The 25963-nt window shown below is 42.0% G+C and overlaps 1 protein-coding gene across 26 annotated transcripts in view; it reads left to right on the top strand.

Annotated features, from left to right (window-relative positions):
* Nucleotides 1-25963, top strand: part of magi1b (membrane associated guanylate kinase, WW and PDZ domain containing 1b) — a 142603-nt gene that overhangs the window by 52331 nt on the left and 64309 nt on the right. For all 26 annotated transcript variants that reach the window (XM_026168641.1, XM_026168639.1, XM_026168640.1 and 23 more), the window contains exon 2: nt 10067-10183. In XM_026168641.1, the coding sequence (XP_026024426.1) occupies nt 10067-10183 (117 nt within the window). The remainder of the gene's footprint in view (nt 1-10066; nt 10184-25963) is intronic.

Below are 25963 nucleotides of genomic sequence, written 5' to 3'. Positions count from 1 at the left end.
CAAATTCTCATTCACTTAAAACGCTCTGTGGGATTCCTCTTCCTCTGAACTCGGCATGTTGTCAGATCAGCTCAGGAGACTCTTTTGGGGAATCTGTTTAGGTGTCTGTTGTAATTACAGTTGTTATTCGTGGCCACACCTCTAACCGAAGGCATCAGCAAACACAGCCAACAATCAGCAAACAGGCTGTACAGTCACAGCACTCACAGTCTCTCATACTTAATGATCCTGAGTGACATGTGCCCCCTGGTGGCAGACTTAATGAGCTCGCCCTGGGCTCCGAGGTGAGGCCGACTGTGGCAGACATTGTTTAATCATAGAGAATAACTGAGTCTTCCCCATGTGGCCAATTAGAAGCCAGGAAATCTGCAATGAACACAAGGAATCCCAACAGCTGGTTGTACAGTTGTAGACAGGCAGGAGGGACGTACCTCACTCTGGGTCTGTCTTTAATATGAACACGCTTACAATAAGCCTCCCATTTCTCTGTGATTTTCTTTTTTCTTTATTATTTTCTTTATGACTTGATGTTTTCCTGACTTGTTTACATTTTTGTGTTTTGCTTTACTAGTTTGCTTGTGACACGGCTGTAATTCTGCCACTTTTCACCCCATTCTTTAAGTTATTCCTCCCTTTAATCCATCCGTGGCTTTGACCAGTGGTTGGCCTGTCGATGCAGTGTTCGCCCACTGTGGTCCTGGGGTGACTTCACACACTGACTCTGATTACACCCCAGCAGATGACCAATTTATCTTTCTCTGAAATGGAATAGAGCGTGTAGAGAGGCCAGGACATATTATGGTAATTCATCTCAGCAATCTAAAGGGCCAATAAAGATGGACATTTTCAGCTTAGTCACAGAAATTGCCAGCAAGTCCTCTGGTGGTCTGTGCTTGATATTTTGAGCACATCTTTGCTTTGGATTACTGTCATGCTTTTGCTGCATACATGGGAATTTTGGACTTGGGGTGGGGGGAAACAGGCCTTTGGTGGTGCTTATTGGTCAGCACATAGTTAAGTTAGCTTAGAGACCTTTGTGGAGTTTGTTGTTCTGTATAGCTATTTCGATAACCGCGTCATCACGACCAAAGGTTTCTTTTTATTATCTGGAGGTTCTTTTCAAAGCTCAACAATCTGATGTTGCTCGTGTCATCAGATATAATCCTTATGGTTGTATTATATTAGTTACATACAGACTAAATCTAGGACCTCTGAGAAACCGCAGCACAACGAGGCATGTAATTAGCACTGTTACCTCTGTGCTTGTGCATGCATTTTGCAGAGGTGGGAGATACTGATGATGCTGTAGTTAAAAATTGTACAATTTGTGTCTGATTGGTCCTGATGGTCGTTGTTGCTTTTCATAACTTGTCCTTAATTGCATTAAGTGATGTATTATTTTGCATAAATCATCGAGTAGAAAAATCCATGTGTCATGCCGTAACCAGGTTAATAACAGAGCAGGGCTTTTATTTATAGTGGCGAGTTGTTCTAAAATGGGCTTTTCTTCAGCTGCCACATGTCTTTCTGGTTGTGATTGTACAAGAAGAGCACTTTGCTAAATGACAGTTGTTGTGTTTGAAGGTTTAAGGTGGCTGTGTCCCAGGATCCCCCTTATCTCTGTGTCTGTCTTTCCTATGTGTGCACACAGAGACCTCTGCCATCACATTTTTCACTGAGTGTAAACATTTTACTGCCTGTTCTTATTTATCTTACATCAGAGGGCCAATCAGTTGGACTGTCACAGGAGACTAGAACATTCATTGGTCTTGAAATGTTGCCTGTCAGTGCATTAGGGACGGTGATGGAGAGGCAATTATCTCCAAAATACTTGTCTCAGAGGCTTTTACGTCAGTCAGTCAATAATCTCATTGTTAGCTGAGTAAATCCTGGCTTTAAATAAATGAACCTCTTAATTAAGCAGTTATTATGATGTTGATTTACTTTGCATATTAACTTTATTTTGTTTTTTTTGGTTCTGTGGTGATCATGGAGACTGTAAATATATACAGATCCATGCATGATGGGTCCTCTCACTCACAAGCCTAATCTGGAAGCCTCTTTGTTCGCACAGGCTCATACTGTATGTAGGAGGCATCAAAGCAATATTAATAACACAGAACTTATGGCACTGTTCAGCACCCACACAAATCTGGATCCAGCCACTGTTGTTATTATTTATAGTGTCTGAGTCCTTGGCTAGCGGATTGCTTGTGTTTGTCACATCAGACAGGTGCTCATATTGTGTAAATAATGGCCTTTACAAATACCAACTCGACGTCACTCACATGCATGCAGCACACACACAGTGCTCAAACCTGTGAATGGTTGCATGATGTGCTTCTCACAGTCCACTGTCAGATTGCAGATGAGGAAGTGATATCTCTACTGCAGCCTTTTTTTGCCGCCCCACATGCTGATGTAAATCCTCTGAGGATTTCTTTCCCCTCTGTGAAGGACTGCAATCAATGAAAGCAATCTAGGAATATAGTAAACAGGCAAGCAGCTCTGGGACACGCAACCATATAGACAGGATTGAAAATGTGTCAGAGACTTAACCCTGATCGTGTTGGATATGCTTTTTTTTTTTTTTTCTTCTGATCTGGACTCAACGAGGTGCATCTGTCAAAGTACCAAACTTTGTATTTGTTGTTTCACCGCTGCACCAAAAAGACCATATCTCGTCCTGCATCTTCTGCGCTTTCACAGCCTCGGCTGCAAAGTGATGCACCTAATTTGAGACTCACTCAGCTGTGAAGATTTTCAAGAAACATGCTAGCAAACAAGCAATTTGTGTAGCAACCTCTCACAAAAAAGATCTGATTTGCACTTAATTGAGTACCGTTTCTGACATTATGAGGATAACCTATGTTTCCTGATGGGCTCTGATGTTTTTCTTGCTATACTGGGCTGGTTAGGGGGAACAAAAATGCTGGTGAAAATGGATTTTCCTCTGAGAAAACAGATGGCTTTGTCATTCAGTCAAAGTCATATCCAGATACATTATTCAGCATCTGAGTGCATTTAGTCCTCAATTTAGATCTCCGCTGCCTCATGCAGGCATTGATTGAGAAGCGGCGTACCCCTACCTCTGACCGAAAACTCATTCAGTCACACATTCACGCGATTTGTTGCAAACGCACGAGTACAACAGTATCCATAATGCTGTGTCTAACAATTGCATGGTTGCGTACGCGAGGCCGCTAGCAGTTCTTTTTAAAGAAATCGTGACACAAAACTGCAAACCCAACACATTGACTTAAACTCACGTCTCAGAGCGCTGAAGGCAGTCTGTGATCTTTTCACTTCAGTTAGTCACTGCAAAGACCACTTTTGAGTTTCACAGAGTTCCCAGTACCTCTGATGTGCAGACTTGATTACATTTTTCAGTTAACTGTAAGGTATACATCTCAACATTGTTTTTCAACTAATCTTTTTAGCATCCACACACCTCATTCAGTTTTGCATCGGTAATTTGTCCGTGAGGTTATAGTACCGATGTCTCACTATAGGCATTTCAGATTTATGGTTCATGTAGCTCATCTTGTAACTATTGCGGCAGATTATTTATTTATTTTCTTTTACCTTTAAGCTCTAAACTTCATTTTAGTTCTTGTTTAGTGTGAAGTCTTTGTAGCTGTAGTATTTCAGTCTCTTTGTTGACATTTTTATCAGTTCAAGCAATATTTTACATGTGAAGTAGCCATGCATACGTTTAGAGTAAGTCGTAATTTCTTTATATTGCACCGAGCAGCACATTTACATTAAAAACTCAGTTCCATGTGTCACTGTTCTTAATGTGGCTCTTGATCCATTTTTTTGCTTTTTCTTGTATTTTTGTAAAGCATTGATAGTCCAGAGGGGGGCAGCAGACTATGCCTTGCTGTCTCCCATCACCACCTTTTACCACAGCCTGTACTCATCTGGCAGCTGTTGCTATGGATACAGAGCCCATCTATTGCTGTGATGCAAGCCACATCTAATAGAGCAACCTAGGGGGTAGTGTTGAGTTCAAAGACGGGCTTGTTCGCACAGACACACATGCCTGTCTGCTCTGTGAATGTGAAATCTCTGCCTGGTGGTTTGGGAGTTCTTTTTCAAAGGGCTGTTCATTATAGTAATATCTTGACAACGACCTTAATAAAAAACTTAGAAGGGAAAGTATTTCTGCCATCCTCATTTTACCATGTTTTTCACCCGCAGGGATCTACATAATCTCCGCTGGTGCACACAGACCTAACCATGGTGGTTTAGTTATCGGTGATAATATGGATGTGAACTATCTAGAGGTCACTGGTCGAGGGTCACATTCGGCTCTCTCTGACTTCTCTGCCTGTTTCTTAATCATTATGACATATGGCTAAGCTTTGATCAGGGGTGATGAAAATGTTAAGTGTAGATAGCTGCTGAGTTAAATCAATTAAATGCTGATTAGCCCCGATTATCTGATTAACTAGAGCCATGGATGGACTGCTCACTTAAGAGGTGATTATATAAGACATGACTCTGGGCAGCTTGTGTACATAGCTAAATTTAACTTGTAGTAGGTCAAGTTGGGATGGCATGAATCCATTTGACTTTAAAGCCGGTTATGTCCCACTTTGGAGGAACTAAATTTAACAATAAACAGCCCAGAGAAAGGGAGGATTTAGATCTAATCATAGCTTTTGCCTGGCAACATGCCCCTTGATGTTCAAAAGACAATTCGTGAGAGGAGGACGGAGGAAAAAAAAGTTATTTGTTACCTTGTGTGCCAGACTCTTTGTGTATTCTACATCGATACGACACCCAGTGCCCAGCCAAACATGGTGGCACTGCCAAGTCTGGCTTGGCTAAGTGTAAAACAGGCTGGCATCCTCGCTGGCATATGACAGTGTTTTCTGCTTTGTCACTTTGTGTTGCTTTGTGTTAAGAGGACGATTGCATCTACCATTGCCCGCTGCGAAGACCGAACCTGCGGTCAAAATCGTTAGATGCCTCTGCACAAAGAGCCTTTTTAAGCAGTGCAGGAAATGCATTTAAGTCAGAGTGGTGGGGAATTTATGGTTATAATAAGACCAGCATGCTGATGTCCAACTGTAAATAAACTCTATCTTACTGCAGGTTTTAGTACCAGGGTTAATATGTTTTACAAAGTCATTTTGCAGCTATGAAATAACTTCATGGACATAATTTGCAATTGAACAAAAAGGTGATAAATCACAATGCAGACTATTGCAAAATGTTAAAAATCAGGTGAGGGCATCACCATCAGATGGTGGGTTCTACCTGCAAGCAGCATCGATGAAAACTGATGATCAATCCAACGGCTGCCGAGGTTTCTCACTCTGTATCAAAGTGGACAGAAAGATGTACCAACTGGCCTATAAGTGCTATGTTTCCTTGAGCTGTGGCATGAGCACTCAGTCTGTTTTGACATCTTTTTCCTCTTGCCACATCGGAGAAAATTAGAAATGATAGTTTGTTTTCTGCAAGTTATTGAGAGTAATGTGAGCGGGGAAAAACACACTCTCTTATGCGAGTACTTGTCTGGAATTACATGTAGAGCATGTCAAACTTCCATTATGGGATTCTTCCAGAAAAAGTAATCAACTTTAAGTACGTTTGGATTTTGGCCTGAGCCCAAGTCCTAAATGGACAGCCTCAGCTACTTTAAAACTGTGCAAACATGTAAGATTAATTTTAGGATCAGCAGCAGGGTTATGTAGCCAACGTGTAGCTGTAGGTTGCTGGATATCGAGCCAGCTTTTTGGGGGCTCCCCCACTATGCAATGCCATTCCTTGTCTAGAGTGTAACGGGTGCGTGACTCCTCCCATTACTAAATCAGCAGAAATCGGTCAAACCTTTCCTTTCTTACTAAGGCTGCCCCGCGAGCAAGGAGGATCGAGTTTCAATGAAGTTTTCTTTTTCCATGCTGTGAATACAGATGTCAACTGCCAGTGGAGGGTCTAGCTGGTGCCACGGCTGGCTATGCATGTCTGAGCAGGGACTTGGCTGGCTGATCACAGCCGAGGGGTGCCGGGCTGGGTTCAGTGGGGGAAGATGCCTGGAAAGTAGAGGGGCTTTCCACATTTCAGCTATGTCTAAAAACTCTTTTGATGTTTTGCCTGACTTACTCTGATGTTCACGTTCTGTGTGACAGACCCTGCCTCTCTCTGTTTTGTATAAAAAACCTTCTCGCTCACCTCCCTTCTGTTGTAGATCGCACGTCTCCGGTTAGAAAATCTCGCTTGTTTCAGTGGGATTATGGAAAATCTATAACAGGTGGGCTTTGTTTTAGGGATACGTCTTTTCTAATTATGTGTTTGCAGTATGATTTGGGTGGGTGGCCTCTGGGCTAAATGGTCTCTGAATTCTAGTCTGCTGCCTGCCTGCTCTTTGTTCCATCATGGCAGGTTCATAGAGTTCGGTGATGTTTTTGTGTTAACTGAATTACAGGTAAAATCATCAGGGCATCAGAATTAAAACGATCTGAAATTAAAGCTCAAAACTAAAACTGAAAGATTTTTAAGATGTTCATTTTACATACAGAAGCGGCGCTATTTGCCATCACAGCCAGAGTGCTGTGTCATTGTATAGATGGTACCAAAACAGCACCTTGGTAGCAGTTAATGGTTTAAATTTATACTTGGCAGTCTTTTTAAGGAGCTGACTAGCTGTTTTTAAGGTTTAAGGAGAGGTGATCATGAGAGGTATCATGTTGACCTGACTCATTGCTGGTACACTATCCACTCAATAACAGTGGATTTTTTTTTTTCCTACCGTTTCATCAACCAAAACATATTTGGAGGCAAAAGACACAAAAGAATCTCACGTTGTTGGATCACTTAAGGATAGTGGTTTTAAAGTACTCAGCTGGGAAGGGAAAGGCAATAGGAAATGTGGTCGAATGGTATTTGACCTCATACCAGAAACAACAGAGTACATCGTGTAGCTGCAGAAAGAGGTTCATTTGACTCCCGAACCTCATGCATACTTGGTCCCAGCAGACATCTAAGTACCGGCCAAGGAAAAGCTAGTGGTCACTCATCCTGCACTTCTTGTAGAACATTGTTCAAGATGGTGTGCTTTTATTTGGCTTGCGTTTAAAGCATGGAAGTAATAGTACCACAGTGTGCAGGAAGATTGGGGGTTTGGCTGTACTTCTACTGTCCTTTCTGGTGGACCTTAAAATTAACTTTGCCACTCAAGGTTTAAATGTCAGGAGAATTCGTAGTGTCCAACTACATTAGAAGAAAAGAATAATTTAACGTGTGATGGGAAGCTTGTGCTCGACAGTTTGAAAAGATGTAAATATTATCAGCATCTCCTTCAGCCAGGTTCTACTGTTAGCTAGCTGTATGTTTCTTTTGGCTGCCAAATGCAGACTTTAGATAAAAAATAGTTTGTGGGCCTTGTGATTTCTGAAAAGAGACTGATTCAGAGTTTTGTTTTTTCCTTATTTTGTATTTGCCTTGAGTTCCAAGGCAAGTAACATCTAAGTTGACTTGATTTGCTTCTCACATCTGGATCTTGTATCCTGAACAAATCCTAATTGTATTTTTATTTTGCTTTGTTTTATTGTGTTCCTTTCAGATGTGCCAGATGAAATATATTAGGACTTGACTTTTGGCATAGAGTCTTAATATGGAGCTCTAGCAGGTAATTTCAGTTTTAGGGAAAAAAGGCTTAAGCAGCTTCTTTGTAATGGTGAGCTTTAGTACCAGCCTGGTCTATGCAGGTAGTTGAAATTGGGTCAGACTTTCCCCTAAATGCTTACTGTTAAATGCCATATTTTGACACCAGGTGGGGATCAGTGGATAGCCTTAATTATCAGCTCTGTACAGGAGCAGAAGGATGACAGATAGCGCTATCTACTTAATTACATTGGGACATGTTGATTATCTTCTTATCATTTACTACTCTGGCAGTCCTTTAGGGTCTTGTTATTCATACTTTTGTGACTTTGAAGGATGGCTGCTCATTTTTACGAAAGCATCGTTGTTCCATCAAGATAATGGCACACAAAGAGAGAGTTGGGGGAGGACAGACTCAATGTAACTGGATTAGCTCTTATGCAATTGCTCCTTGAGGTGCTGTTGATGGCACACCCATCACCAACCACGTAAAAGGATTGTGCTAGCTTTCTTAAGCCGGCCTGCTTCATCTGAAAGAGTGACTCATCTTTTAATCAGCCAAAATAATGTGTACTGATGATGCACAAAAGCTGCTGCTGAGTTTGATGAGCACTTGGTTTTGAGCCTGATTGGAACTGCAGAATTCAGCATTTTTGGATCTTGATTCATATTAGTGGCTACACCTCTTTATGGCTAAAAATATACCACAATATTGAGTTAACATTACTAGGAAAAACCTAAATTGTACTATGTTGTGCCATCATTCACTTTGGGTGACCTTTTAGTGATATTGCAGGGAGTCCAGTCCAAATTTCACATTGGGTTACACAATCAGTCTGAAGTCTGGCAGGAAGGAGTACCCATGGCCCTCTAGTAATTGTGTACATGAGCACATCAGAGAGTGCGTTAGGCTCTCTGTTGGCGTGAGAGTTAGCTTGTGACCTGTTGTGAGGATTACAACTGAGTGATATGTCTGTATGGGACGGTGCCAGGAGCAGCATACCCTCCCAACAGCAAGCTCAGATAGTGATGGAAGACTTGACCTCTTTTTATAGACAGCTTACGCATCATCGATTAGTAAAACTGATTTATAACGGTTCACCTTTGCAGTGGTCGAAGACCTCAGTTTATTTATAACGGAGTCAATTACATTTCAATACATGGAGCTGGATTAACTCCTAGTAAGGAGTGTGATCTACAGACGCTTTTTTAAAAAAATTTTTTATTTTTTATACAAATTAAGAGAAATATTAAATTTGAACTTTTTATTTAAAACAGAAAAATGAAGATGAGGAAAAAAAACTGCAAATTCAGAGGAACAACAGTTAAATGTGTTCTATGCTGACATTTTAATTACCCGACTGCTTCCAAACCACAATTTGATAATTTGCCCATATGTTTCTGCATCTACTTTGTGCTTCTTCATGTATATTGTCATGCATCACAGACAAAATATTTGGTCACAATCAAATAAAAGGCAGGCGCACCATACCTGTGCATGGTGTGCTTCCATTGTAGGTTTACATCATTAAAAACAAAAACAATATTTTCTGCTAACCAATGCAGAATGCTCTTCTGTACTTTGGTAACAATCTCAATCATCTTATTAAACACACACACCGGCACGCATGTACACACACATACACACTTACACACAGTTTCCATGGAAACAGAAACCAGGGCCTTTTATGATTGGTTGTTTGCCCAAGACAACCAAAAATGGTCTCGGCAGCCATGCAAAGATGGGAGATACATCATTTGTATAATGAGTAATGGGACATACACTAATGAAGAAAATAAGATGTTTGTTGTTGCCTGAAGGAGTCTTGTCACGAAATTCGATCATGAAATTGTCATCGAGTATAAATTGAGTATAAAACCCAGTTTTTCAGTCTGTTTAGGGTGACGGCAGACATCTCGGCTCTTTTTTTTTTTCTGTTATGTTCTCAGACTGCATGTGATGCGTTTGAACAGGCGTGGAACTGCCACTAACGTGGACAGTATCTGTAATAACCACACACAGGCACAGATTCGGGAGCAAACACACACACATATGGACACTTTCCCCTCATGCTGCCCTTTAGTTGCCTAATTTGTGTCTGAGGTGCAGATGGCTAAACGGTAGGAGGGCTGCTTCTGTGTTAGCCATGGTGCTAGCAGTCTTAGATTTGGCTGGTCCTGGCCTGCTGGAGCGAGAGTGAGCGGCCAGCTACCCCCTCTCAGTGACGATGGCAAGTGTACAATTCACGGCTGTGCACTCGCTCAGCATCAAGCTTTACTGTAGTTGCAGGACAAACCTGTGTATTTCTTTTCACAGGAGCCAAGCGGTGTGGTCATTTGACACTCCGCTGTGGATTAACAGTGTCATTTTGGCTCTTGTGATGTTTTTATGTGTGCTGGCCTGCTTTTTACTTCAGTTGTTTTGGTACATTTGTGTTCACAATCACAGGAAGCAAGCTGACCAAGGACCTGAAGCAGTATCTGAGCCAGCGCTTCCAGAAGTCCTCGCCTGACCACGAACTGCAGCAGACCATCAGAGACAACCTCTACCGTCACGCTGTGCCTTGTGAGTTCATGACATGTCTTTTGCTGAATCCTTCTTGTGTCTTTCACATTCCGTTCTTTTTAATAAGTATGCATTCAAGAAATGTATGAGACTTGCATCAAAACACATAATTAAAGGAATCATACAAACGCATACATCAAAGTCTGTCCAAGTACAGTATACATACATACAGTATACATTCAGAAGATTCTAGGGTACGTGACCATCAGTCATTTATCCAGTGCTCTTCCTCTTCCTCACATCAGCAACGATATTCTTAAAGAACATCAGTATTGATCAGTCTTTTGCACATGATTAACCATCCCTAAATACTGTTTAAGCAGTAGCGTATTACCATTACCAGGGGACAGTGTTGTGTAAGCATCCAAACAAAATCAGAAAACTCTTCGTTTAGGTCATTGCAAACCGCCGTCTCACATCCAGGCTTCATTAGTTTTAGATCCATGTATGAATGAGTTTGCTTGCCTCACACAGACCCTTTACCGCTGTTTCTAATTAAGCCTGATTGTTTGTCTTTAAACCAATATTGGCCGTGCAATTAGCAGGACTGATTGCTTCATATCCTGTTCCTGAAAAACCTTAATCATGACTTCATCTGTTTAATCACACAACATTTCTGTTCATCCCGCTCTTCTGCCTTCTTTCCAAACTAATCATCAACTAGTTGACACAAAGTTAGGCATGCTGCACGCACCACCCATCCTGTCAAGTAACGTTAGATCAAGTTAGATCAAGGGAAAAAATATCTGCCGTTTCCACAATGGAGAGTGTAGTCTGTGTAGGGTCAAGTTTGTGAAGACGTTTTACCGCTCATCCAAGAATATTCTTCACTTATTCGCACATTTATGGTGTGTTCCTGAATAAGTTGAAAGTTGGATTTTTTTTCCTGCTCTCAGTAGGAACACCCTCTCAACTCTGATGTCCTACTCACAAAGTTTGAGCAGCCCAGAGTTAACAGTCCATGATGGCGGCATTGAACATAGAACTTTGAAACTTCTCTGTAATGCCACTGTTGTGTATTTGTGACTCACTAAATAAGCCATACTCAGAGCACTGACCAGGCCATATCCATGAATGTGCTTTTAAGTGCAAAAAACAAGTGTTTTGCTGAACTGCTAGTAAAGCCTGGATCGCTCTACCTTGTTTTTCGTGTTTTTGGGAACATGCTAACTCAGAGGAGTGGTGTCACTCCCGAGTTCTGTGGTTTCTGGAATGCAGCATTAACCCCTAGTGGGGATTGCGATCTTTGGAGGTGGTCCTGACCTATCAATCATGTGAGTCATCACATAAGCCACGGTGTGAAGAAAGGGGTGTCATTAGCATAACCAGGGGTTAAAGGTGAAACCAATGTAGGGCCTTGCCCCACTCTATCATATTGCCTATTGAGATCCATTTAGGTTAGGTGTGAGTGTTGGAGTTAAAGAACCTGGGAGGAGGTCTTAAGACTGCATTGTAAGTGGCTGATAGCTGGTATCATAAGCCACCACCTCTATTCACCTTTTTGTTTTTTACTTAAGAAGCCTCTTGGATGATAGATAACATGTCTTCGCAAACCTCAAAAAGTAGATTTGCCTTCTTTTTACCAGCATATAAGACGATGAATAGCCTAGTAGTATCTCATGACCACTGGATCAATAAAGGCAGTAAATATAGTACCTGTAGCTTCATCAGCATCCCTCTATCACTAACCAGTATCTTCTCTGGTTGGATAATCCAGGAATAGAGGCCTGGTGTCTTTGATGTGTTTTTTCTTAGTGTTGATATAGCAACAGTTATTTGAAAGCACATTTATTTTCTAATGCCGCATATTTCTCTCATATCCACTGCTTCAAAGTGGAATTAGACATTTGAAGTTTCATTCTCTGCTCCAGGAAAAAAACCACTTGAATACAGTGTTGGTGCTAATGATGTGGCGTTATTGTATAAACAACATAATAGCATTCTTATAGACAGATGATATTCCTAGAGTAGATTTATGCCTGATGCCTGTTGCCAATTTTGACTTAACCTTGAATTGCACAGGACATTGAAAGTGGTCCAGTTGGACCAATCAGAGGATAGTGAATCATTATCCTGCTGCTCGAGTTGGAAATCCCTACTTATCGTGGTTACAGAATGCCTGACTTATAATAAGCGAGGGGGAAAGAGCAAAACTGCATAAATGATTGGCTTGTCTGCAAATGTCTCTACTCAGCATTTTAATATTTGCATCTGTGGTGCAGTGATATAGTGATCTTTAGTAATATCCATCAGTCTCACAATAGCAATATTACATAATTTCACAATTTCCACAATAAAAACTTTGCTTGTTTTTTTTGTTTTGTTTTTTAGTATAAATTAAAATCCACAGTATGCAAATTGCGATGAAAGTGTTCATCAGCGTTATTCAACAGCTAAATGGTTTCCATGTCCTCGCCATATTGGATTTTAAGTTCATTCTTTTGGAATTGGATTTGAAAAGGATCTGCCGAAGGATGAAAATGTTCATGGTTCTTATCAGCTGGCTTTCTTTAATTAGTTTATTCATGGTCTCTCACACAAATTACTATCTGACTTTGTCTGCATTACCTCCACTGCCATATGTCAGCTAGACACTGGTAGATGGTGGGAGGGGCCAGCCGTTTTAATTACGGAGTGGTCCGAGGCACACCAGTAAAAACCTCGCTGCTGTTGGCAGCAAACGGTGCATGAAGGTGTTCTCCGGGCCACATGTTTAATAGGACTCTAAAGTTTTCATTGTCATGGCTCGTAGTGGAGAGTCCATCTTTTACCAGAATATTGAATTCAGAGATGCTTTGCAACAGCTTAATATTTTCTTTGTGTTGTTTGAGGTCATGTTGCATGGGGCAGTGACTAAATGTATCCTTATGCCCATCACAGTCAGAGCAAAAAGCACGTGTTTGTGAAATGGGTGTGTTTGCATTTGACCTGCAGTTGTGTGAGGTCAGTGTTTATCTTTGTTTATAATGGTCGGATCCTTGATCAAGGCGCTTTCACATGTTCCTGTGCTCGTGTGATTTTTTTTTTTTTTTTTTTTTTTTTTTTTTTTTTTTAAAGCAAACAGCAGGTGGAGAAACAGAAGGAGAGAGAGGTCTGGTGTAATTTGGCAAAAATTGTATCGCAGCTTAATCAACCTTTCTACACTTTTATAGTCCTCCTGTCACTGTCAGAGCACTATAGGTCAAAATCCATGTATTACCTGTGAGCTGCTTGACATTTAGCTCAGTTCAGTTTTATTTATATAGCACCAAATCACAGCAACAGTCGCCTCAAGGTTCTTTACATTGTAAGGTACACTGTACAATAAATGGAGAGAGAACCGCAACAATCAGGTGGCCCGCTGCGAGGAAGCACTTGGCAATGGTGGGAAGGAAGAACTCTGTTTTAACAGGAAAGCTCATGGAGGGGGAGCTATCTGCTGCGACTGGGTGAGGGAGACGAGAAAAACGCCAGGATCCAGATTCTTTAGAGCTCCAATGTCGGAACTCGGGAGTGACGTCGTTCCAAAGTCAGTGCATTCTAGAAAAAACATGGAAAAACAGGTTTTGCTTTGGTTCTTAGCAAGGTAAAGAAATTGATTTAAGATTTATTCTGGAAATCGGCAAGAATATCACACACACTGGTTCCCTAAACAACTACACAACAACGGAGGGATTAAACAGTATTTTGTAACAGTTTTCAGTGCGTGTTTGCTGTCTGCTGTCCATACGCCACTTCACTATATCTTAAACTTGAATGTAGCTTTATTAAAAAAAAAAACATAAGCAGCTGGTGTAAATATCCTAATGTTCAGTTTCAGAAAAAACAGTTAGACACACTCGCTTCATAGAAAAATGATTGGAGGCTATTTTACCATCCAACCAGCAGTTTTAAAAAGGCACAGTGGAATTGGACTAATTATATAGTTAAGGGGTAAAAACCAGATAAAAATGAACTTTTAAAACATGGTTGGAGAAATGACTAACAAGAAGTGCAAGAGAATTTTTGTTGTTGTTGTTGTCATTTGTCCATAAACTAGTTTCCTCACTCGCATGTCCAAAAAAGTCAGCTGTCCCTATAACCCTGTTAATATTTGAAGCACAGCACTCCCACCCTCCCCCATCTGCCGAGGCATTTATCTGCTTCCCTTGTGGTCATCCCATCTGTACGTCAAACATTCCCAGTCTCCCATTATCCCCACCGACCCTCCACTCCCTCTATCCTCCTCCTCTTCATTCCTGACCCCCCCAACTCATGACACCACTGCCTCTCGTCCTCCCGCTGCCACTGCTGCTCCCGTTCTCCTTCTGTATCAGTCTTTGTCTTCCTCTTCTTTTTTTCCTCCCTGCCAGTTACAACGATCGGAGCAGTAGCAAGAAGAAGACGGTTGCTCTGTGGGTTTAATACCTGATATTTAAATCTCGCCGTTCTGTGTCGACAAGCCTTGAAAAGGGAGCTCTGATCTCGCCTGCATCAAGGCAAGTAAGCAGTATTGTCTGCTGTAGTTGTTGTGATGCCGATGGCTTGGGGATCGCTCCTCAAATGGACAGGGTTTGCACAAGTCTGTGTTCACGTGTGTGTGTCTGTCTGTGTGTGTGTGTGTGTGTGTGTGTGAGTGATGATGAATTGCGGGACTGGCAGTGCAGACAATTGGACGACCCGTATATAGGCTAAGAGGACGGCTTGGAGGGAGGTGTGGGCTGAAGCCGTGGGGATCGAGATGGGGGTAGGGTGGAGTTTGGGTGTGGGAGGAGGGCAAGAAGCGGGGGGGATGGGCAGAGAGGAGAAAAGAGAGAGGGGATGGAAAGATTGGGGGACAAACACACTCAAATCAGTGTTGATTCTAGCTAGCTAGTCAAGCTAACATAAACATGAATAAGCATTTAGATGTATAACCTGTGGTTGGATCAGAGCTCACTGTCCTGTCCAATACGAGCGGGTTTTCGTCTGTGTCAACAACGGACACACAAGCCGCCTCTCTAGTCATACTTTAAAAATTGCAGTCGGAGATGCAATCACACAGTGGTACCTCAACAAAGCAAAAGAAATGCACAAAGCTCTGAGAGTGGCGGTGCCCTTTCTAAGCAGCAAATGAAGTCAAGTAAAGGCACTACAAGGTAAAAACAAGACCTAGATCTAAACTTGAGGCTCTTTTTTTTTTTTTTCCTGAGAAGAGGATGCATGTCAGTCAAATAATCCGTGTGTCCGGTATCTGTCACGCACTATGTAAGGGAAGCTCTCCTAAGTGTATTCGAACATGTCTGTTCAACAACTAATCCTACCTGTTAAACCAGTTCTTTGTTGAATTCAACCATCTCTCAAAGCCAAGTTTGCCACGCGCTGGACTTCTCCAAACACCTTACACCACGGCCATACTTGAGTGCAACTTTTGTACTGACACAGAACTATACATTGGCATTATCTCAGTAGTCCATCCACACCACACCTGCTGACATCTGCGAATTAAAAGAATCTTCTGAAATACATTTATCTCTTTATGTCAGAAGTTAAGCTATAGAACCGGGGGACAGTTAGCTTAGCCCGACAACTGGGAGGAGGAGGAAACGGTAGCCAAAACAGTATTTGTGTCTGCTCATTTCAAAAACGGCTGCAAGGCTTAGCTAACCAGCTGCTGGGTGTAGCTTCATGCAGACATAGGAATATTGTTGTTGTACAGATTTATTTTCTGTTTTTGCTGACTTTTGTTTTTTTAAACCACAGGGGTAGGGCTCTAGGTCACAAAACAGCATCTCTGTATTAGTTGGAGCACACTTAAAATGGGGGGTTCCCAGCATGCTGCAGGTAGATGAAGCCAACTGTGCAGGAAACAGTAACTGCCGAATAGGCAAAATGGTTTTTATTTTTTATTTTTTTCTCCGGGGTACAAAACCATTATCAGGATCAAAGGATTGCTGCCATAAAGGGGATTTGTGATAGATGAAGTCCCTTGGAGCGTAAGAAGCAGCACACCTTGTAGATTAAATGCTAATATTATTGCTAAATCTCGCACCAATGCAAGTGTCCAGCAGTGATTTACTTTGTTTTTTTTTTTCCTGATGGCAGTTGCTCCTTCATTACATTTTAAAATTTAACTTTTGAGCTCTGCAGTCCATCAACACCACACTCAAAATAAAGTGAGATTTCCATGCATGCAGATTTTATTGACCTTTGACCTTACTCCATTGTATATCTTTGCACTGCATTTCCCAGCCCCCTTCCTTAACAACAAAGCACAACATAGCAGCTTCTTCCACTTGGAAAGTTTAAATATGTTTTTTCTTGTTTGTCCATATTTCAGCTTGACTCTCACATGAAGGACCTTTGAACTCGTTCTTTTGGGATTGTTCTGCAGTTATCCCGGTTGATTAGTTGTGTTATAGTTTGCTTATCTATCTACCAGACTTGTAACCTCTATAAATATCAGCAGTGTAGGAATTAGGCTATTTAGCTCCTTCTTTTGCGTTTGACATATATATTTATGCAGCCTCAGTCTCACTTCAGTCCATTCCTCTGTGGCCAGCTCTCATCTCACCTCCTAACTCCACATCTTTATTTGCTGCAAAAGGTTCCTAGTCACATGTCGGTCAAGGATGACTTGCCAGGAACTTGTTCAACAGCCAGAGCAAGCGTACGTGTTTGTGTGTATAAGAACATCAGTGTCCTGAGAGGAGCGGTGAAACAAGAGGTGTCGTTGGGATCCGATGGGATCTATGAGAACAAGAAAGAATAGGGGTGAATAGCCAAGAGGAGGGGAGGGAGCAGGGGGAAGTGGGCGGGTGCATGTGGGTGCCTGCGAGACGGAAAACAGCGGGGCTCAGTCAGCGAGAGAGAGACTGAAGCTCAGCTCAGCGCTGGTGTGTGTGGGTATGAGACGGGAGCGCATTATAAGTCAGTGTGTGGATGCTGCTTAGCTTAGCTCTCGTTAGCTTAGCATCACAAAGCTGGACAGAGGACAGACACACAGGAGAAGGAAGGAGAAGGTGGAAAGGAGAAGGAACGGTGGAGCTGCACTGTTTGTTTTTTGGGTTGTTTCTCTCCCCCCTCCTCATTCCTCATCTACACCTGATTGGATTTTTTTTTTTCCTCCTGTCTCCTGTTGACGTGGTGTTGTTCTGTGGACTGTAGTGGAAGGAGCAGAAGCCCACCCCCCCCTCAAAGGCTCCCTGATTGAGGTATTTTGATTTGAGTTTTCTTTGCAGAAGAGACACCTAGGGTTGCTGTGATTTAATGGTTGGGGGTTGGGATGGAGAGGCAGGCGATGGGGATGGCTGTGCATCAGGCGGAAGGTATGAGGAGCAGAGCGAGGGAGACGGAGGCACATCGCTGGCAGTAATGGAGGCTGATGTGTTGTGGTCAAACGGAAGCTGTGTGTGTCTGTGTCTGTCTGTCTCAGGTATGCTCGTGTCTGTGTGTATTTTTGTCTGTGGCCCGACACGCTGCCCCCGTGTGTGTTTGTGTGCGCAAAGTGTCACTTCCTGTTTGTGAATGTACAGTATGTGTGTTTGTGGTGGAAGCTCTTCAGCCCTGTGATGGCTCTGTTAAGGCTGTGTGATCTGTTGACATGTGTGATCACATTGGAAGCCATTGCCTCCAGCAGCAAACTGCCGCCTGTATGTTTGTCTGTCTGCAGCTTCTGGGATGCTACGGTTAGCTTTTGCCTTTCTTTCATCCTTCCTCTTTCTCCCCCCCAACCTTTCTTTTCTTTCTTTTTTTTCTTTTTCTTCGATCTCATGTCTGGATGACCCCCTCCCCATCCCCATCCCTGCTCCCACCCCGCCCCTCTAAATGGATCGTTTTAGAGCCTTTCTTTTCCATTTTCATATTGCTGTAGGTAGTAGCTAGCCCATGGTGCTTTTTTCCTTTATGGGTGGAATAAAAAAGACAAAGGCCGGCTGTGAGTGTGTGCGCAGGGGCATTTTCAGGCAGGTTTCTGCCTGATTTAGCTTCACACTGCACTACTGGCAGTGGATTTTATTAGCTCTCTCCTTTTAACCTGGTCCTCATCTATCTGTATGGGAATCATATGGGGCTGAATGAATTTCTTATAAAGGGAAAGAATGGAGAACATAGCGGGTCAAGAGAAATCCTGCTTTGATCTGATTGTGGTGTGTGTATTTGTATTTTTATGTGTGCGTTGTCTCTTATTTGCATACCTCTTTCAGCCAACCAGAGTGGCGAAAACTACCTCCCCTGACTCAAAGCAGTCAATCGCAAATGAAAACCAACTATAGGTCTAGAAAACCCCAACAAAAATGGTCCCTTTTAATATTTGTTTGCCCATCATCACCACATAAGGGAGATTGTTTGGGGTGTTGGGGCTGTTTGAAAGCCTGGACAATGGACTGCAACTGCTCCTCTCCTCAAACCTAAAAAAAGTCAAAAAACATAAAGCAAAACAAAAAAGATGTAATGTAAACAGAAACGTGAGGATTGGAAAATGCTGGAATTTGTGGCTTGTGCTTTTGGTTGGATTAACCCTTTACTGAGACAGATGGCCTTATCCCCCTGCCGTGGTGACAAACCCCAGTCAGCTTGTGACCCCTCCTGCATTTGTGTGTGTGTGTGTGTGTGTGTGTGTGTGTGTGTGTGTGTGTGTGTGTGTGTGTGTGTGTGTGTGTGTGTGTGTGTGTGCATTCTTACACCAAAAGGGGAAGAGAAAAAAGAAGGGAAAAAAACACTGGCAGGCTTGCTCTGGCCAAGATGGTGGATGGCTCTGTTTTGGTTTTGGACTATAGCGCCAGTCTGCTACCCCCCCACGTGTGTGTGTGTGTGCTTGTGCATGTGGTTGTGCGCGTCTTGAAAATTATCCATGAAGACATGCCTCAGTATCTTCTTGGAAAATGGACTAGGACTTGGACTAGCCGGCTAGCTTTGACATGAGAGCATGTTTATTGTGGAGACTGAGGGAAATGCTTTTGTAATAGCTTCTGCACAACAGTTGGGTCTAAGACTGTAGCCAGATTTCTGAGGCAGGCCCATAATCCGTGCTGCTTCCTTGTCATTTTCCACCAGCTACATACAGTATTCTTTAAATTGGCACCTATTTAATCAAAGCAGATGCTCTAATAAACCACAGTGAATCAACAAAATGTGGCCCGTTTGAAGGAAAAAAACCCTGAAAACTTGGCTATAGTTACCTTGTGTGTGTGGTGCCCCCCCCCCCCCCCCCCCCCTTTATTCTTGTCTTGTGTTTAATCTACCAAAAGCAAAATGCGTAAATACTTTCCAAAATAAGCTTTTCTCTTTTATAACGATTATGGAATTTTTGTAATGAGTTTGACTAAAAAATAAATTGTCTGGATGTTGTCACAGTTATAAGAACAAACCATAGGCACTTTGTGTCCCATAGGTTTATGTGTTAGGTGCCTTGTCTAGTTGATTGGAAGAGTTGGAGACTAGTAAAAAGGGCTACATATAAAGCAGGGGTAGGCAACTCCAGGCCTCGAGGGCTGGTGTCCTGCAGGTTTTAGATGTATCCTTGATCCAACACAGCTGATTCAAATGGCTAAATTACCTCCTCAACATGTCTTGTAGTTCTCCAGAGGAATTGTGATGAACTAATCATTTGATTCAAGTGTGTTAACCCAGGGTGAGATCTAAAACCTGCAGGGTACCGGCCCTCAAGGCCTGGAATTGCCCACCCCTGGTAATCAGCCTCATGTGACGTCAAGACAATCATATTTGTCTATGAAGATGTTTTAAAAAGATCCTGGTGTATCGAGTTTTACGGACATGAACTTGCATGACCTCTCTAACCTGCTATTCATTGCTGCTAGAAGATAGCTGGTCAAGAGTTCATTTGCAGCTGCTAGCATCCTATGACTAAAAAATGACCAAAATCTGAAATGTTTGGTGTAGATTTTTAACCAGAATGCCTTTTAGTGTTAACTGTTACCCCCATAAAGATGACATCTGGCAACCTCCCCCAAGTTTTGGCACATAACTATATATCAGGGGTGGGGAACTCCAGGCCTCGAGAGCCGTTGTCGTGAAGGTTTTAGATCTCACCCTGGGCCAACACACCTGAATCAAATGATTAGTTCATTACCAGGCCTGTCGAGAACTTCAAGACATGTTGAGAAGGTTATTTAGCCATTTAAGTCAGCTGTGTTGGATCAGGGACACATCTAAAACCTGCAGGACACCGACCGTTGAGGCATGGAGTTCCCCCACCCCTGATATATATCAATAAAGTTGTGGTTTGACTATACTAACTTGTGAAGCAGCCATGAAATAGGACCACTCTGTTGAGAAAAGGGACAAAGGTTACATCTAGCAGGCATCTGATGGGGAAAGAGTTAATATTGGTAGCATGCATTGTATTAATCTCAGTAGCCAGGCACAAACAATGTCTTCTCTTTTACTTGACGCAAACCATAAGCGAATCCTCTTTATCCTTCACATCTGGATTTCGGTATCACTGGTCATTTACATAAGTGCTGTAGCCAAAATGAATTAAGCTGTAATTATACTTCTGCATTGTATGACATCAGCAACATTAGAGCAGAAAAACAGATTTGGGCCTACAGTGGGACCCGGTGTGAGACTTGAGGAGAACCACAGTTCTCCACCATTCAAACCCGAAACAGGAAGAGTTTTGCCCGACCACACAAGCTGCTGTTATAACTGCCAAGCGTACTGCAGAGAGAGAAATCACAAATGAGCAGATCAGAGACTGGGTGGAGCCTGTGGTCTTAATCAATGAACTGGAGAAGTGATGGAAGCAGAAAGGAGTGATGGAGGGAATGGAAGCAGAGGGAGTGAACATCACAAGTCCCTGTGGACTATCCACTGAGTCGTGTCATGAAAGTTTTAACCAACTTTTGCAGATAACAGCTTCTGCTCTACCCTAGCTCATACATATAACCTGGAATACATTGTGCCTTGTATTGTGTCTGTGTGTGTGTCTTATCACGTGTAGAAAAACAACATTTTGTCCAAATATGCTGTCAGAGTTTAGGAGTGGCGCCATTGTCTATGTGTCAGTCACAGACCACTTAAAATGCACCGTTTCAAATAACTCCTGTCCTGAGTGACCTGAATGGCAGCACAGAAGCCGAATAAGAACAGCTGGCTCTATTAATAGAACAATTATGATAATGAATCATTGCCAAACACATTTATGATGGCCTACTTTTCACTCACAGCACTGATCACTTCAGTGGTGAAAGTGTTGAAACAAACAATGATTGTTTTAATATGCTGCTTTTATTTCTAAATCCAGAAACCCACTAATCTGTATGTTGTTTCTCTGAACCTCGATGTTTGAATGACATTTGTTTTTTAGGTCACACTGGTCATTCTGTTGATATAGCGTGTCTGTTGATATAGTGTGGGCATACCCTGAAGTGCCCCATTACAAAACTGATAAGTTATTTTCAGCACCAATACAGATTAGTTGGAGTCAATTTGACAGTTTCCAGTAAAAAAAACAAACAAACCAAAAATACAAAAATCATGCTGTCAGTTTTTAAAATGACTCCATACAAAAAAAATCATTAAATGTATTTTCTCATGCTATCTCTACGTGAAAGAACCCTCTGCATGCTTCCTAAACCGCTCACCTGAACTGCTACAGCCTGCAAATACACTCCTTTGTGCCTGTCTGTGGCACAGTATCCTTTATTGATATATCTGATATCTAAACAATTGCACTGAATAAAGAAAGATGTCTTTATTGTTGTGATTGATCAAAAATTATTTTATTTTGAAAGGGTGCGTGTGTGTAATCAAATACATCATGGTTTTACATAGATGCTGCAAATTTTTTATACAGAAATTGCTGCGGTGTGCACACTATTGCTAATTATAACCATACAGTGTGACATGTGTGCATTAACCCAGTTCATGTTGCTTTTTTAACAATACTGTTGCGTCATCAGCAGTGACAAAATAACTTCTGCTTTCTGGTGTGGCTGTTGCAGATTAGGCAGGTATCGATCACGTGCAAAAACATGTTTAAAAAGTCGGCACGTGTGCGGCAGTAATTTGTCTTGGATGTCGTTGTGAAAGAATTCATAAAGAAATGCCGTTTGGACAGGCTTGACCTATAAGTCTTTTAATTCAAATATCAGGTACACAGTAATTGTGTGGAACAGTTTTTCAAGGTTAGAACTATTATAATCGTGTTATTTGGATATCCTGACCTGGGTCACTGCTTTTTTTTTAAGTTGAACCTTATATTTCCATGGTGACCTTCATCATCACCATCATCTAGAAACGCTCAAACCTTGAGATTTGCACTAAGAACCTTCTTGCTGTAAATCTTTCCCCCTTAAGGACAACATTTGAAGACCCTTCCATACCCTTTATTGCTATATCAGTAAAGACATGATTTAATGATCATTAGAATAGTTTCAGAGTTTTTCCAAGGGTAGCTGCAGAGGCAGAGACCATAGGCCTGAAATATGACTGAAACTGCTTTTGGAAAAAAGCTCAAGGGTTACTCCAAGTTAGCGTCCAAGGGGTTAAGAGTTAAAAGACCAGCTGATAGTAATATCAAAGAAGTATATTTCAGCCTGGTTCTTTTGCCTCTTTTTAAACCATGACAGCTTAAAGATTTAAGTGGGCTGAAGATGCCCTAATGATTTTTGCCAAACTAAAGCTTCAAACTGGATCAAATAAAGATGTCAAGGAGGGCGACTTCCCAGCTCCCAGCTATGATGACAAAGTCATCCGTGGAGTCAAGCCCTGCGTTGTCCTTGTGGAAGGAATTAAATGTAGGTCACCACCAAAATGAAAGGCCCGGCCTCGGCCTGGGGGGATATGTGCCCAGGGTCCTCTGTTGCTCTGGGGGAATGCAAGTGTAGGAAATAAACAGATTTATCACACGTGGCTATTTTTAGAAGCTGTGTGCATGCCTGTAGAGCCTCCTTCTACTTCTTTTTCATCTGCCTTAATGTCATTGTGTTAAGGAAATATGGCTAAGATTACTTTTGTCTTTTACTTTGTCACTGACTATCATCTGACTCAGTTGTTGCCCAGCTACTGTCTACTAGAACATCTCCTATGTTAGGTCTTCTGTCTCCTATATAATTCATCAAGGTTCAAGTCCTCATAGACTTCTGTCCTTCATAGTGTTGTGGAATATGTTTAAGTGAAGAATAATTAAACAGTGTTGTCATGCTCTTGTGTCATTGTACTCTCAAATCTAACTGAGATATCATGCACTGACTTCTCAAATGTTGCTAAACCTAGTGTCCAACCTTGTATCCAGTAAGGTTAGAAAAAAAACTACATAAAATATAATTGAAACAGAATGTAGTGGTTTATAAAAATACCCCAAAGATGACACTTCACATGTACAAGGACACCGAGACATTGGTGAGGTCTGGGGCAGCAGTGACGGATGGATTCAAGGTGGGGTGGGATTATGTTAGGGATAGTCTCTGAGCCCCTTCTTGTTTGCAGTGGTGATGGACAAGTTGACAGATGAGGCCAGGCAGGAGTCTCCATGGACTATGATGCTCACAGACGACACTGTGATCTGTAGTGAGAGGAGAGAGCAGGTGGATGAGAGCCTGGAGACATGGAGACATGGACTAGAGAGAAGAGGAATGAACGTTGGCAGAATACATAAAGCTGTGAGTGTGAATGAGAGGGAGATGGGTGGAACAGTGAAGCTGCAACAAGCAGAGGTGGTGAGGGTAGAAGAGTTTAAATACCTGGGGTCAACCATCCAAAGCAATGGACAGTCCACAAGGGGCGTAAAGAAGAGAGTGCAGGTGGGGTGGAGTGGGTGGAGATGAGTGCCAGTGCCAATCTGCGACAGAAGGATGGCAGCAAGAGCGAAAAAGAAGGTTCACATGATGGTCGTGAGACCTGCTATGATGTGTGGTTTGGACAGGATGCCGACCCGGTAGGGGATGGAGGGAGCGGATTAGAAATTAGTACATCAGAGGGACAGCTCAGGTTGAGCAATTTGAAGATAAAGTTAGAGAGGCAAGAGATGGTTCAGACGCGCTCAGAACAGAGTACTGGATACACTAGACAAAGGATGTTGAAGAGGAAACTGGCAGGAAAGAGCAGAGGAAGACTCGTGGATGCGGTGAAGGAGGACATGCAGAGGGCTGGGGTGAGAAAGGATATTAGGGATAGGGTGAGATGGAGACAAATGATCAAAACAGCAGCTATTTGGACATTTTACAGTTGATGACATTATTAAGAAACAGGTCAGTAACAATAATTGGTTAGTGTCTTATAGAAGGTTGAGCTTTTTAGAGGTGAAGGTGTGGAAGTGTTCACCATGCTGTGAAAGACTGCCTCGTCAACAGTTAAGTCTACCATGCATATTCTCGAGGAGGTGGTTAATAATTATTATTAAATATGGCTCTGTCAAAACATATCACCTAGTTTAATAAGTTGGGTTTCCCCCCCAAAATAATATTTTTTTCCCAATTAAAACACGAGTGATTTATAAATGATTATAAAACATTAGATTCAGTCTCCACACAGCGTCCCGACTTATTTGGCAACTTGGTTGCTTTGGGGAGACGATCCCTCAAAATAGTCTACCATCAATTAAATATGGATGAGCTGCTTGGATTTCTCTGGCACTAGTGTCAGCTGTGCTTGAAGTTAGTTTGTAAAGATCATTATATCAGTTTTTTGCTTTAGAGCAGGAAATCATAAGGTGTACTGCATGCATGTTTTGTTTGATAAGTAATGAGATTCCATGTAAATTCTTAGGCCGTGTATTTGTGAAAGAGACAGTTATTGTTAGTCATCTTGTGTGAAGTCTTGATTTTTTTTTCCTTTGGTATGTAATATGTGTCACCATTACACATCAAATTATTTTTCTCCTCGTCGTTGAACCAAAATATGAACCCTGAACACCCCGGTTCAGTTTGGATAATGGGACATTGGCACAAAAGGAGGCAGTCTGATATTGATCTGCTGTAAGCCGAGTGACAGTTTAGACAAAGTGGGCAGGCCAAGGTCACAGTGAGGGTCGTGGCTAGTTGCTGTCATCTATTGATTGTGGTTTGAAAGACGTGCACGTGCAACATTATGCCCTTGATTGCTGATAAACCCGATTCTGCGAAATTCTGATTATTACTAAGGTCACTAAAGTAGTCGTCATTCACTTGTTTTGTAAATACATTAAACTTCAGATGTTCAAGAATTATGAAGGTTTCTTTTACTTTTACTTGCCAACAGAAACATGCATGTGCAATCCAGATCTTTACACGATCAAAATAGCTGATTTAAAAGTGTTATAAACAACTTTTGAACACTGCATCATTCAAGAAAAGGTTCAAGAGCAACTCAAATAAGAAGCCCTGAAATGTTATCTGCTTACCAAGTTAGGAATTTATCACTAAGGTTTTAGCAACTTTAATATAGTAAAACTAGGGGGGGCTTATACAAAACTTCAGCTAGTATCAGTAGTTTTCAGTGCAGCCGTAAGGTGGACAACACTGGAAACCTGACAGCACTTAATTCAATTCAATATTCAATTCAAAGCACTGACAACAAAATTGTCATTGCAAATATCTTCCCAAGTGTTTACAAGGAACGCTGACTAATGTTGAGTGTTGCAATGCTACGAGAAAATGGCAATGGGCTTGTTTTGGAGTCAGGAGCTGGGGGAGTTGCTGCAGGGAGGAACGTGGAGTCTTAGGCTATAGTGGAAGAGGGATGTTAAACATTTCAGGATGATGACTGGGAGGTCACAGAGTTCATGAGCTTATCTGCCTATGAAACCTCTAACTGTAATGCTAGAGGAACATGGAGAAAATGGAAAGAATTACAGGGAGTGTTTCTTGAATGAAGAGCGGAGTGATCTAGTTTCGTCGGTGA

This window comes from Astatotilapia calliptera, chromosome 5 (assembly GCF_900246225.1).
Source record: "Astatotilapia calliptera chromosome 5, fAstCal1.2, whole genome shotgun sequence".
NCBI classification, from domain to species: Eukaryota; Metazoa; Chordata; class Actinopteri; order Cichliformes; family Cichlidae; genus Astatotilapia; species Astatotilapia calliptera.
The sequence above is the reverse complement of the archived record's forward strand: the minus strand, read 5'-3'. Positions and strand labels throughout refer to the sequence as shown.